Here is a 10,639-nt window from a genome sequence, read left to right on the forward strand (position 1 = left end):
GACAAGTGCGTGGTCAGGGACAGAGTGAGTGTGGGCGTGATGGCCGCTGGGGACAACTGCGTGGTCAGGGACAGAGTGTGGGCGTGATGGCCGCCGTGGACAAGTGCGTGGTCAGGGACAGAGTGAGTGTTGGCGTGATGGCTCCCGTGGGCAATCGCGTGGTCAGGGACAGAGTGAGTGTGGGCATGATGGCTCCCGTGGACAAGTGCGTGGTCAGGGACAGAGTGAGTGTGGGCGTGATGGCTCCCGTGGACAAGTGCGTGGTCAGGGACAGTGTGAACGTGGGGCTCGGGCCTGCTCGGCACCGCACAGGCTGCCACGTTGTCGTGCAGAACGGCCCGTCGGGAGCAGTGCCTACGCGTTAGCGGCGGTGGTCTCGGCCGAGGAGCGGGGCTCCTTTGGAGGGGACGGGCTGTGAGGTTCCGCTCCAGCCGCCCCTCTCTCCCCTGCAGCTCAAGGTGTGGGTCTACCCTGAGGGCACGAGGAACGACAACGGGGACCTGCTACCTTTCAAGAAGGGTGCCTTCTACCTGGCGATCCAGGCCCAGGTACGCCAGGGCAGCGCCCTCTCCGGGGAGGGGGGCAGGGAAGCGGGTCCCGGTCGGCTTCAGGCGGAAGGCGACTGCCTGGCCACCGCCCCTCGGCACCTGCTTCCTGACCCGTGACGGAGGGCATTTCTTCGGGCCTCTTCACCCACTCTGAGCACTAGGGCTGGTGGCTGATCGGGTCCAGTGGGCAGTGGGACTCACGCTTGTCACCGGGGCGCCCGTGCCTGGAGCTCCAGCACCCCCGGGTTGGAGCTGGCCAGGCGAGGGGCCCCCGCAGGGAGGCCGGGGTCGGCGTAGAAGGCAGAGGCGGCGGGCCTGTTTGCTGAGCGCCCGGGAAGGCCGAGTGCTCGTTGGGTCCTGCAGAACCGCTGGCTGGAGTGGGATTTTGGGGGCACCAGCGGGTCCAGAGGAGCAGGGCTGGGCAGAGCCAGAGGCGGCCCTGGAGAGAGCGAGCTGCGAGCTCTGCGCTGGGCCGTTGTGCTCTGCCCCGAGGTGCAGTTTGTCTGAGAGGGGCTTTGGGGTGATGCCGGGAGAACTGGGGGCGCATCTGTCGGCAGGGCAGGGTCTCCTGGTGGGGAACAGGCACCCTGTCCCACGCCCTGTTGGAGGGTGTTTGTGTAGGGGAAAGTCATCGTCTGGGGTCAGGGGAAGGGTGTTCGTGTAGGCGAAAGTCATCGTCTGGGGTCAGGGGAAGGGGCTGTCCTCCTGCCCAGTTGGGGTCTGGGAGGTGGCCGGGCAGGGGTCTGCTCTCCTGATCTCCACCTGTGCCGGCTGGCCTCTGGCGCCCCCTGGTGTCTGGCCCCGAGCACGGCTCGCAGGGGCTCCCAGCTCACACCCCGGATGCGCTGGGTGCATGGGGCCGAGGGGCCCGGAGCGCGGCAATGCCTCAGCAAGGCTCTTTCAAGCCCTGGACCTGCGGCCCCTCCAGCTGGGAGGTGGAAGGCACCCCTGCCACATGCCTGGGGCCGATGTCACTTCCCTGGGCTGGTGGCATGGGAGAGAGGGGTGGTGAGAGAGGGGACACTGAGGTGTGGCAGAGCTGGGGGGAAGACGGCCTCAGCCAGGAGGTTGGGCATCTTCCCCTGTCCTCTCCCCTGGTTAGAGCTGCACCGGGATGGGGGAGGGGTGGGCCCAAAGACCTCAGTAACCTCCTGCTAAACTGGACAGGACCCTGATCCCCCCCCCCCCCCCACCGCCCCTCCCCTGGGCCATCAGGACCGTAGGGGCACCGATGTGTATCATAAGGACGTGTGCCAGCCCAGGAGGCTTCCTGGTGGAAAGGAATGCTTGAGTGAAGATATGTGGGATGCGTTTACGGAACTCTGGGCCACCCAGGGCGCGAAAGGTGTCCCCCGCCCAGGGGTCAGTAGGCAGAAGGGCCCTGAGGCAGGTCAGCACGTCTGTCCTGCGGCCATGGCACTCCCAGGACCTCCTCAGGCCGAAGGCAAGCGGGTGGCCAGGCAGGGCTCCCCAGTGGCTCATTCTTGGGGCTCCGGGTGGGCGGGGGTGGGCTCCTGTGTGTCCTCAGGCACCGTGGCTTCCTGTCCACAGGTGCCTATCATCCCCGTGGTTTACTCCAGCTTCTCCTCTTTCTACAACTACAAGACGAAGTTCTTCACCTCAGGTAGTGCCCCCCCCCCCCCTCCACCGGTCCCCACACTCGGGCATAGCACCCTCGGCCTAGGACACCCAGAACCCCAGTGGGATAGTTCCCGTCTCTGGGAGATTCCTCTAGGCCAGACCCTGCCCCTCCGTGATCATGTGGTGAGTGGAGAAGGCAGGTGGGAATCTGGAATCCCAGCCACGAGCTGAGGTGGGCAGTAGTGGGCCCATTTCCCAGATGAGGACACGGAGGCTGGCAGAGGGTGGGGTAGGAGCCCGAGTTCACACACACAGGCCCAGGCTGGGCAGCGGCCTCCCAGGTACCCCTGCGCCCACCAGCCAGGGAACTCGGGGCCGCTACCCTTCCTTCCAGACCCTAAGTGTGGGCACCCGGTGCCTGGGTGGGAGGGTGGGGCCAAAGGTTGAAGGGCAGTGGGGGGAGGAGCCTTGCTGTGTCCCGCCCCCAGATGTGAGACTCCCGACCACCTAAACCATCACGGGGGATGAGAGCGCGAGGGCGGGTGTGGGTGCCCGGGAGGGCGCAGAAGTGTTCAGCTTGGCGGGGCTGGTAGGGGCGCCTAGAGCCGTCAGAACCTGCAGAGCGCGTACCTTGGAGCTTTGGCTGTGTCACTTATTCTCCGTTAAAAACCAACCATCTGAGACCAGGGTGTCCAGGAAAGAACCCAGCCTGGTGGGGCCTTGGGAGGCTCCAGGGAAGGCCAGTGGGCGGCCGAGGAGCAGGAGGAAGGGGGCGCGGGCGGCGCGGGAGCCAAGAGAGGCCGCGACACGGGCGCCCGGACAGCAGGCGCTGGCGGGGGCCCCCAGGCCACTGATGCCCTCCCCCCAACAGGAACGATCAGGGTGGAGGTGCTGGATGCCGTCCCCACCAGTGGCCTCACCGTCGCTGATGTCCCCAAGCTTATGGATAGCTGCCACCAGGCCATGAGGACCACCTTCCTCCGCATCTCCAAGACACCCCAGGAGAACGGGGCCACTGCAGGGCCTGGTTCCCAGCCCGCCCAGTAGCCGAAGCGGGGAAGGACCTGGGTGCAGGACGGGGCCGACCGGGGGCAGGGCCTGGCCGGAGAATGGACCGAGGGACCTCCTCCCCTGCCCCAGCTGCTAAATGTCACTGTGTCCTGCTCCTACGGGGTTCTCCCAGCTTTGGTTTGGCCCCGGATGCAGGCCACTGCTTCCTGCAACGGGCCTCGGATCCTCCAGGCCTCTGATGTCCCCCAGGAGAGTCAGCTGGACCCTCCTCACGGAGCCCACCCTTGGGCCTCCCGGAGGATCTGGGAGCAGGCCTGGGCCCAGACGGGCTGGCGGCCGCAGGGTGGATGGCCGGCGCTGAGACACTTTACCCTCCTGCCTGGGCCTGCGGGGTGCAGAAGCGGGGTGCAGGGCGGGCCCTCCGGGAGAAACGGGACTCTAGGTGGGGGCCAGACGCCCGGTCCTGTGCAACCAGGGCCTCACGGAGAGCCAGAAAGCAGAGGTCCTTGCTCCACTGGCCTTGGGGAGCAGGGCGGCCGCCCGGGCACCGCATTCCGTTTTTTATAAAAGAACTCTCGCAAGCGCCTGGTGACTTGTGATCACTCGGGGGGCGGGCGGGACGCCACAGCCCTCGGCTCCCGTGCGCCTAGCGTGGGAGCCTCTGCCTCCCTGCTCCAGGGGCCAGGCCCACGATCAGCCTGCATTGCTGTCTTCCGTGGGTGGCGGTGTCCACCTAACTGGGCTGTGGGCGTCCCGGGGATCTGGGGAAGGAGGCTGAAGATCTGCTCTTTGCCCCCTGGGGGTAAAGCCAACTTGCCACCTAGAGGCTAGTTTCGCCTTCCCGGAAATCACCTGCTCCGGCCCCTGCCGCAGAGGGAGGACCGGGACCCTCTATAGGAGGCTGTAGAGAGGGGCTGTGTGGCTGCAGCCCCCTGCCCTGCCCCACGGCTGCCACCTTTCCCTCCCCCCAGGCAGCAGGCGTCCCCTCCCCCCAGGCAGCTTCAGAATGCCCTCCACGATCCACCAAGGACACAGCGGCTCCTGAACCTTCACTTTATTCTGACACAGATCACAAGGGGCCCCCCGATGTGCTGCCCAGCGACAAAGACCCTCGTACCTTCCCTCCGCCATGGGCCCGCTGGTGGGGGTGCAGAGGTGCCGGCCAGGCGGAGGCTGGATTCATAGCTAGGAGGAACGAATCCCGCCCCACCCAGCACCGTGGTGACCGGCTCTCGGGAGCCAGAGCCGGGAACCCGTCACAGCTCCTTCTTGCAGGAACCTGTGGGCGGGTGAAGGGCTGAGGTCAGAGGTCAGTGCCCCCCACCACCTCCCCCCCCACCCCCGCCCCGGGCAGGGCTGCCCCACCCCGCCCTTTGGCCCCAGCCCCCAGAGCCCTCAGGCTCCCAGGGAGCTCCGTGGGTGGGAGGTGGGCACCGGGACCCCGGCACTCACAGGACCCCAGCTGCTCCTCCAGGAAGGAGATCTGCTCACTCAGGGAGTCGATGCGGTCCAGCTGCTGGAAGGAGTGAGCCAGGAGGCTGCTGGGGTCGGGGAGCCCGTGCTCCAGGGCCCTCGAGGCCAGGCTATGCAGCGGGGCCAGCACCAGCTGCAGCTTCTGTGGGGCAGGCAGAAGGTACCCTCTCTGCTCCGCAGCTGTTAGGGAGCACTGGCCGGTAAGGCCTGCCGACGCCCACACCCAGCTCTGCAGGGCCCTGGGTATTCGCCCGAGGGAGCTTCTGGGCCGGGAGGGCCAGACAGGGGGGCACCGGGGGACACCACATGGGCCAGTCCAGTGACGGTCCCCAAGGCCCAGGGTCCCGGGTCAGGGGATCTAGGAGGGGTGGACCAGAGCTTTCCAGGGGTCATCGAGCCAACGGGCCCATGGAAAGACGGCAGGGACGAGGGTAGGGGTGGACCTGGGCTCAGGCCCTCTGCCCGCCTGAGGGGGCGTGGCCAAGCTTGGTCCCTCCTCCCCTGGGGCTCCCCGGCATCAGCCTGCTGCCCCTGCCAGGCCCCGGCCGTCAGTACCCAGGAGGCCTCCTTCCCGGGACCACCCCCACCGAACCCCGCGACCGCTCTGAGGGTCTGAGCTACGTGACGGGAGACAAGGGGGGGGGGGGGCGGGAGGGGTCCCGGCCCAGGCCTCACCTGTTCCAGCACGTCCACCCTTGACCGAAGCCTCCGCACCTCCTCCTCGACTGTGCCGTCTGGTCCTGGGGAGATCCCGGTGCTGAGTCGGGCAGGCCCAGCCCCACACCCCAGGCTGGCTCCTCACCTCCCCCGGGAGACATTCCGGCCTCTGCCGAGCGTGGGGCACGGGTCTGGAGACGGGGGCTCAAGCCCCAGCGGTCACAGACCCAGCTGCCGTCGCGAGCCCACCCCTACGGCAGGCGCCCAGGCGGGCCCGCAGACCACCTCCGCACACCTCGGTGCCCCCCCGTCCCGGCCCCCACGCTGTGCCAGGGGCCCCGCGGTGCTGAGCTGTCCGAGCCGAGGTCCACACTGCGCTCCTGGTGCCAGGCTGCCGACAGCGCATTATTACTCACGGTACGAGTTTGAAGTGTCACAGCGCGTACCAAAAGTAATAATGTCCCGTCGGCAGCGGAGGTGTGGGTCTCCCGGCTGCCCGGGCAGGGGCCGCGGAGAAGACGCGGGGTGGGGGCCTTCTTCCGCTCTCTGGGCTGAGATGAGGCCCCCTCTCGGCAACCCGTCCCGTGATGCGCCGGGGGGGACGGCCACCCGCCTTTCCCCTGGGGAAGACCCCCCCACTTCTGCCCGGGTCAGGGAGATGGCCTGCCGCCCGGGGCTGGCTGCCCCCACGGTGGCGGGCACAGATCGGCAGGGTGACGCCCAGCCCCCTCTCGGGCCCTCCCTGTCCCACCTCCCAGCACAGCGGCAAGGACGTGGGCGGGGGCAAGGGGGAAGCTTACCTGTTGTGGGGTTCGGGGCTAGCCGGGGGGTCCCTCTCTTGGGCAGGCAGAGGGCACCATCTGCGGACGGGCTGTGCCCCTCCTGACACCGGCACCAGTAACTGCCCGCGGTGTTGATGCAGTGCTGGGGGCAGGGGCCCCGTCCGGTACTGCATTCGTCCACGTCTGCGGGAAGAGGGGTGTGGGCAGGGAGGGGCACCCACACTGAGCACCCTTAACACCCGCCAGTCGGCAGGCCACCCGGGACACCCAGGGTGGTGTCCACAGGACCCTTCCCCTCCGGAGGGACGGGAGCCAGCCTCACCTGTCTGGCAGGTGTCACCCTGCCATCCTGGAGGGCAGTGACAGTGACCGGGCCGGACACAGCTCCCTCCGTTCTGGCACGGGGGCTGGCATACTGCTGTTGGGGGAGAGGCCTGTCACGGACTGAGGGGGGGCCCCAGGGCCCTGCAGGGGTGGCAGCCGGGGAAGGGGCGCCGTGCAGCAAGGAGGCGCTCCACTCAGGCGAAAGCAACAGGTGCTCTGCCCGGGGTCTGGAAAGGGGGATGGGGTGTGGCACGACCAGGCCGCAGGAGCGGTTGGCTAACTGGCTGACTGGGTGCTGTGGGGCCCTGCACCTCTCACCTGCTCCACAGGCCCTGGGGAGTCCACTGGTCCTCTTCCAGCCGGGGCAGCAAGCGTAGCAAGGCCTGGTGGAGGCCGGCCCGGGGCTGCGACGGTAGGCAGTCCTGTAGATGGTCCTGCGGGGTGTGCGGGGGCAGTGGGGCGTCAGCAGACCCGGGCTGGTCCTCCCAGCTCTTCGCCGGCCTTCCCTCCCTGGGCGCCGGGCCCCTGGATGCTGAGGGTGCCCTCCTGGGCCAGCACCGCTCAAGCCCCCAGTGCAGGAACCACCTGCGGCCTGGGATCCTGGACGCCCAGCCCCGCTCCGAGCAGGCCCAGGAAGGGGTGACTCCCGAGTGGGGCTTTGCCAGCCCCTCCTTGGCCGGCCTGCCCAGTGGCAGGTGCAGGGGACAGGGCCCCACCCCTCACTGGGCGTGCATCTCAGGGTCTCAGCCTGGGCCCCACCCACACTGCCCCCACCTTCTTGGCCAGCTGGGGGTGCGGGGATATCCCACAGGGAGGTCTTTGAGAACCCCCGCAGAAAGCAAAATCTTTTTTAAGGCAAGTTGCCAGCCGAAGACGGGAGACACGCCCCCTCGTGCTGGCCACTGGGATGTCCTGGGTGTGTGGGGGCAGGGTCTCTGTCTGGTGACCACTGGGGCTGTCACGGGGAGAGGGGGACCCACTGGGGCTCCGAGGCAGGTGTCGGGGAGGCAGGCATCTCAAGCGGTAAGAACTTGTAGCCGGCCATGCCGGGAGCGGGTGAGCCCCCCTGAAAGCAGAGGGGAGCAGGCAAGATGGGTGACCCCCTCCGGAGATGGGGGGGGCGGGCAGGGAGGAGATGATGTCTGAGCTTAACCACAGCCACGGCCCGGGACCAGGACCGGCCCAAGTTGACAGGGACGCCGGCCTCTGCCGTCCACTCAGTGAGTCCTTTGACCCCTCCGGGCCCGGGTTTCCCAGCTTGGGGCGACCCGCCCTCCTGGGCCTCAGGGTTTACGTGTGGCAGATGGGGGCCCTGCCGGGAGCGGGGGGCACTCACCGGTAGGTGCTGCAGGCTCGGTGCCCGTCACAGGTGGTGAGGTAGGGCTGGTACGCCCGCTGCACAAAAGACTCAGACTCGGGGCCCCTGGGAGCCCCGATGGCACACACCCTGCGGCTACAGAGGCGGGGGAGCAGCGTATCAGCCCGGGGCTCCCGGAGCCCAGACCCTGGGGAGGGGCCGAGGGCTCCTGTGCCCACCCCGCCCCCCTGCAGTGGCCAGAGGGCTGACTCACCCAGGCCGGAAGACGTGCTCAGTGCCACCCACTGCCAGCACCAGGAGCCACCCCAGAAGCAGCTCCCTGGAGTCACACATGGCCCGTGCGTCCCAGCGGGTTGGCCTTCTCCTGACGGTGGCCTGGAGCACAAGGCACAACCCCCTAAGTCCCTCTGCGGACCCCTCCTTGAGCCCGTACCTCTGCGGGCGACGGCACCCTGGGTCTGTGACACCCGTCCCACGCAGCCGCTTCGCCAGCAGGAGAGCCCCAAGGCCAGTGCCAGCCCCGTCCTCCCCCAACCTGTCTCAGCAGGTGAGGCCGGCCCTTTGCCAGTCACAGGGGCCCAGGACCAGAAGCCGGCACCCTCACGGTGGGGGCGGAGGCACGTTGGTCTGGGTGAACCGTGAAGGTGTCTGCGGCTCCAGCAAAGTTCACCTGGGAAGGTGGGGGCCCAGGGGGAGCCTCTGCACCCGTTCTAACGCCCTGGCTAGCGCCCTCCTTGTCCTGGCAGGACAGTACCAATCTCAGTCTGCACACGGGGCGTTAGTGAGCAGAGCTGGAACCCAGCCCAGCTGGCTTGGCCCTCGGGCCCTCAGTGTCCTCATCTGCCAAATGGGGAGCCAGCCGTGGGGGGTGGGGGGCAATGAGGGTGCAGGCGCTCAGCATGCGGGAGCCATGCGGGAGCCCTGAGAACGGGGCAGAGCCTGCGTATAGGAGGGGGTCACTCCTACACTGGGGTCTGACCGGTCTGGCCCAGGGACCCCAGGACAGCGGGTCGGGGGGCACTGGAGGAGCCCTTCCCACATGCCAGTGGAGCCAGAGGCCATCCCTCTGTGCTGTGGATGGAAGTCAAGGAGGCTGGGAGAGCATTCCTGGGAATGTGAGAAACCCCAGCCCAGAATTACTGGTCTACAACATGCTGAGGGCGCCGTGCGGTCTGGGGGGTTACCACCTATGTGTGCAGCCAAGCGTCTGGGTAGACGGGGAGCTCCCCGCCCCCATGCTCCAGGCACCCCACCCGAGGCCCCCAAGGGGCTGGGTCCCACCCAGGTGGGCAGCCCCTGGCCCTACGGGGCATTCAGCAGGAAAGCACACAGGAAAAGGCTGAACTTCTGTGGGGGCAGGAGGTAGAATCGGGGTAGGTCGCCCCCTTCTCTGGGACACCACGAGGGTCTCAGAGGCCCCTTCTCTGGCTCTGACAGCTGGTCCCATAAAGAGTGAGGCCTGCAGAGCCCCACCCCGAGGGGAGAGTGCTACCACAGCTGGTCTGCACCGTCGGCTGGGAGTGGGGTCGGCGCTCTGTTCCCCCCTGCGTCACATGGACCCACGTGGGGCGGGGAGGCAGCCGGACGAGAGTCCTTCCTTCCCGCACCCCTGCTCTTGGTCGGTGGCCAAGCGGGGAGGGCAGGGGGAAGCCGAGGTGCTGGGACTTAGTCTGGGGGGCTGTGTGGTGCTTCTCAGCAGTCTGTGGGCAGGGGCACGTCCTGTCAGAGCCAGGGAGGGGGAGCTCGGGAGTGGACCCTGGGGGGGAGCACAGCACACCGTTAGGGGGCGCACTCCTGGAGGTCTAGGCAAGCAGGAGAGGATGGGAGCAGGTGGCATTGGGGAGCAGGCCAGGCCCTGGGAAGGCAGAGGTGGGTCAGAGAGCTGGGCAGGAGCCCACCAGGGGCCCACAGACCCTGTGCCCCCCCCCCCCCCCCCGTGCTAGGTGCCTGGTGGGGGGGCAGGGCTCAGTTCTTGCAGATGTAACTGCCCCCCACACACAGCCGCCCCAGCACCTCCCCTGCTCATGCTTTAAAAGAGGAGAGTCAGTGTTTGAAGTCATGTTTCCTCCCGGGCTGGGGGAGGCCAAGGGTGCTGCCTGGCCTGTGCTAGGCTGGCAGAATGTCATTTCCCTTCGCGGTGACAGCCCAGCTGGGGCGGAGGAGCCAGGGCGGGGGTGGCCGCAGCGACTCAGGTTGCGAAGCGATAACGTCCCACCCTCCCGGAGGGTCAGCGTGAGCCCAGCCCACTTCCCTCCCACCTGCCTGCGCGGCATCCCCGCAGCGCCCACCCGGGGGAGGGCTGGGTCCGCAGAGGGAGGGGCCCGACTCGCCGCAAAGCGACGGCCCTGGGTCCCCCTTCCACCGAGAGGGGTGCCCTGGACATTAGGACCCTGGGAGGGCGGAAAGGCGGGGTGACGGGGCACCGGGGAAGGGTCCTCTCAGCCGCCTGCCCCTTGCCTCCCCTCCCCCTGCACGCCGGCCCCGCGGGGGGTGGGGGTGAGGAGGGAGAGACACGGGGTCTGGGGCCCGCGAGGCCCTGAGTCAGGCCCTGGGTCGGGGTGGGGGGCGACGCTCGGGGCCCAGACGCGGGTGAGGGGCTGCGACGCCCCCCGCCCCCCTCGGGCCCCCGCGCGGCCCGGCTCGTCGCCTGTTACCGGCAGGGGGCGCCCTTTCCCGAGGCCGCCGGGCCCATTCTCCGGACCCGGCGCAGGATCCGGGCAGGGCCGGGGGTCGCGTCCCCGCGCGGCAGCCCCGGCGCCCCCGGCCCGCTCACCTCTCGACTCCCCGCGGTCGCTCCGCGTCGCCCCCCAGCTCCGCGCGCGCCAGGGCCCCCGACCTCCCCCGCCCCAGCGCGCAGACCCCGCCCTCGGCGCTCCCCGCGCCCCCCGGCCCGGCGCCCGCTCCCTCCGCACTCACCGCCCGAGCCGGGCGCGCACGCGCCGCCG

At 68.9% G+C, this 10,639-nt stretch overlaps 2 protein-coding genes across 3 annotated transcripts in view; one reads left to right on the top strand and one right to left on the bottom strand.

The window, feature by feature from the left end:
- The window catches only part of AGPAT2 (1-acylglycerol-3-phosphate O-acyltransferase 2), a 12,689-nt gene extending 8,945 nt beyond the window's left edge, over nucleotides 1-3,744 (top strand). Inside the window, exons 4-6 of the mRNA XM_049631304.1 lie at nucleotides 453-548; nucleotides 2,100-2,172; nucleotides 3,001-3,744. Of these exons, the coding sequence (XP_049487261.1) occupies nucleotides 453-548; nucleotides 2,100-2,172; nucleotides 3,001-3,176 (345 nt within the window). The 3' untranslated portion in view covers nucleotides 3,177-3,744. The remainder of the gene's footprint in view (nucleotides 1-452; nucleotides 549-2,099; nucleotides 2,173-3,000) is intronic.
- A 435-nt stretch (nucleotides 3,745-4,179) lies between these two features.
- EGFL7 (EGF like domain multiple 7) overlaps nucleotides 4,180-10,639 on the bottom strand; it is a 7,713-nt gene continuing 1,253 nt past the window's right edge. Inside the window, exons 1-9 of one of the 2 annotated variants that reach the window (XM_049631326.1) lie at nucleotides 10,611-10,628; nucleotides 7,948-8,069; nucleotides 7,713-7,829; nucleotides 6,695-6,810; nucleotides 6,375-6,470; nucleotides 6,071-6,235; nucleotides 5,289-5,353; nucleotides 4,593-4,793; nucleotides 4,180-4,419 (exon numbers count right to left, since the gene is read on the bottom strand). In XM_049631326.1, coding sequence (XP_049487283.1) covers nucleotides 4,632-4,793; nucleotides 5,289-5,353; nucleotides 6,071-6,235; nucleotides 6,375-6,470; nucleotides 6,695-6,810; nucleotides 7,713-7,829; nucleotides 7,948-8,027 — 801 coding nt within the window. In that variant the 5' untranslated portion in view covers nucleotides 8,028-8,069; nucleotides 10,611-10,628 and the 3' untranslated portion in view covers nucleotides 4,180-4,419; nucleotides 4,593-4,631. Of the gene's footprint in view, nucleotides 4,420-4,592; nucleotides 4,794-5,288; nucleotides 5,354-6,070; nucleotides 6,236-6,374; nucleotides 6,471-6,694; nucleotides 6,811-7,712; nucleotides 7,830-7,947; nucleotides 8,070-10,610; nucleotides 10,629-10,639 lie in introns of those variants that run through there. The other variant, XM_049631316.1, reaches the window with a different exon arrangement.

This window comes from Panthera uncia, chromosome D4 (genome assembly GCF_023721935.1).
Source record: "Panthera uncia isolate 11264 chromosome D4, Puncia_PCG_1.0, whole genome shotgun sequence".
NCBI lineage: Eukaryota > Metazoa > Chordata > Mammalia > Carnivora > Felidae > Panthera > Panthera uncia.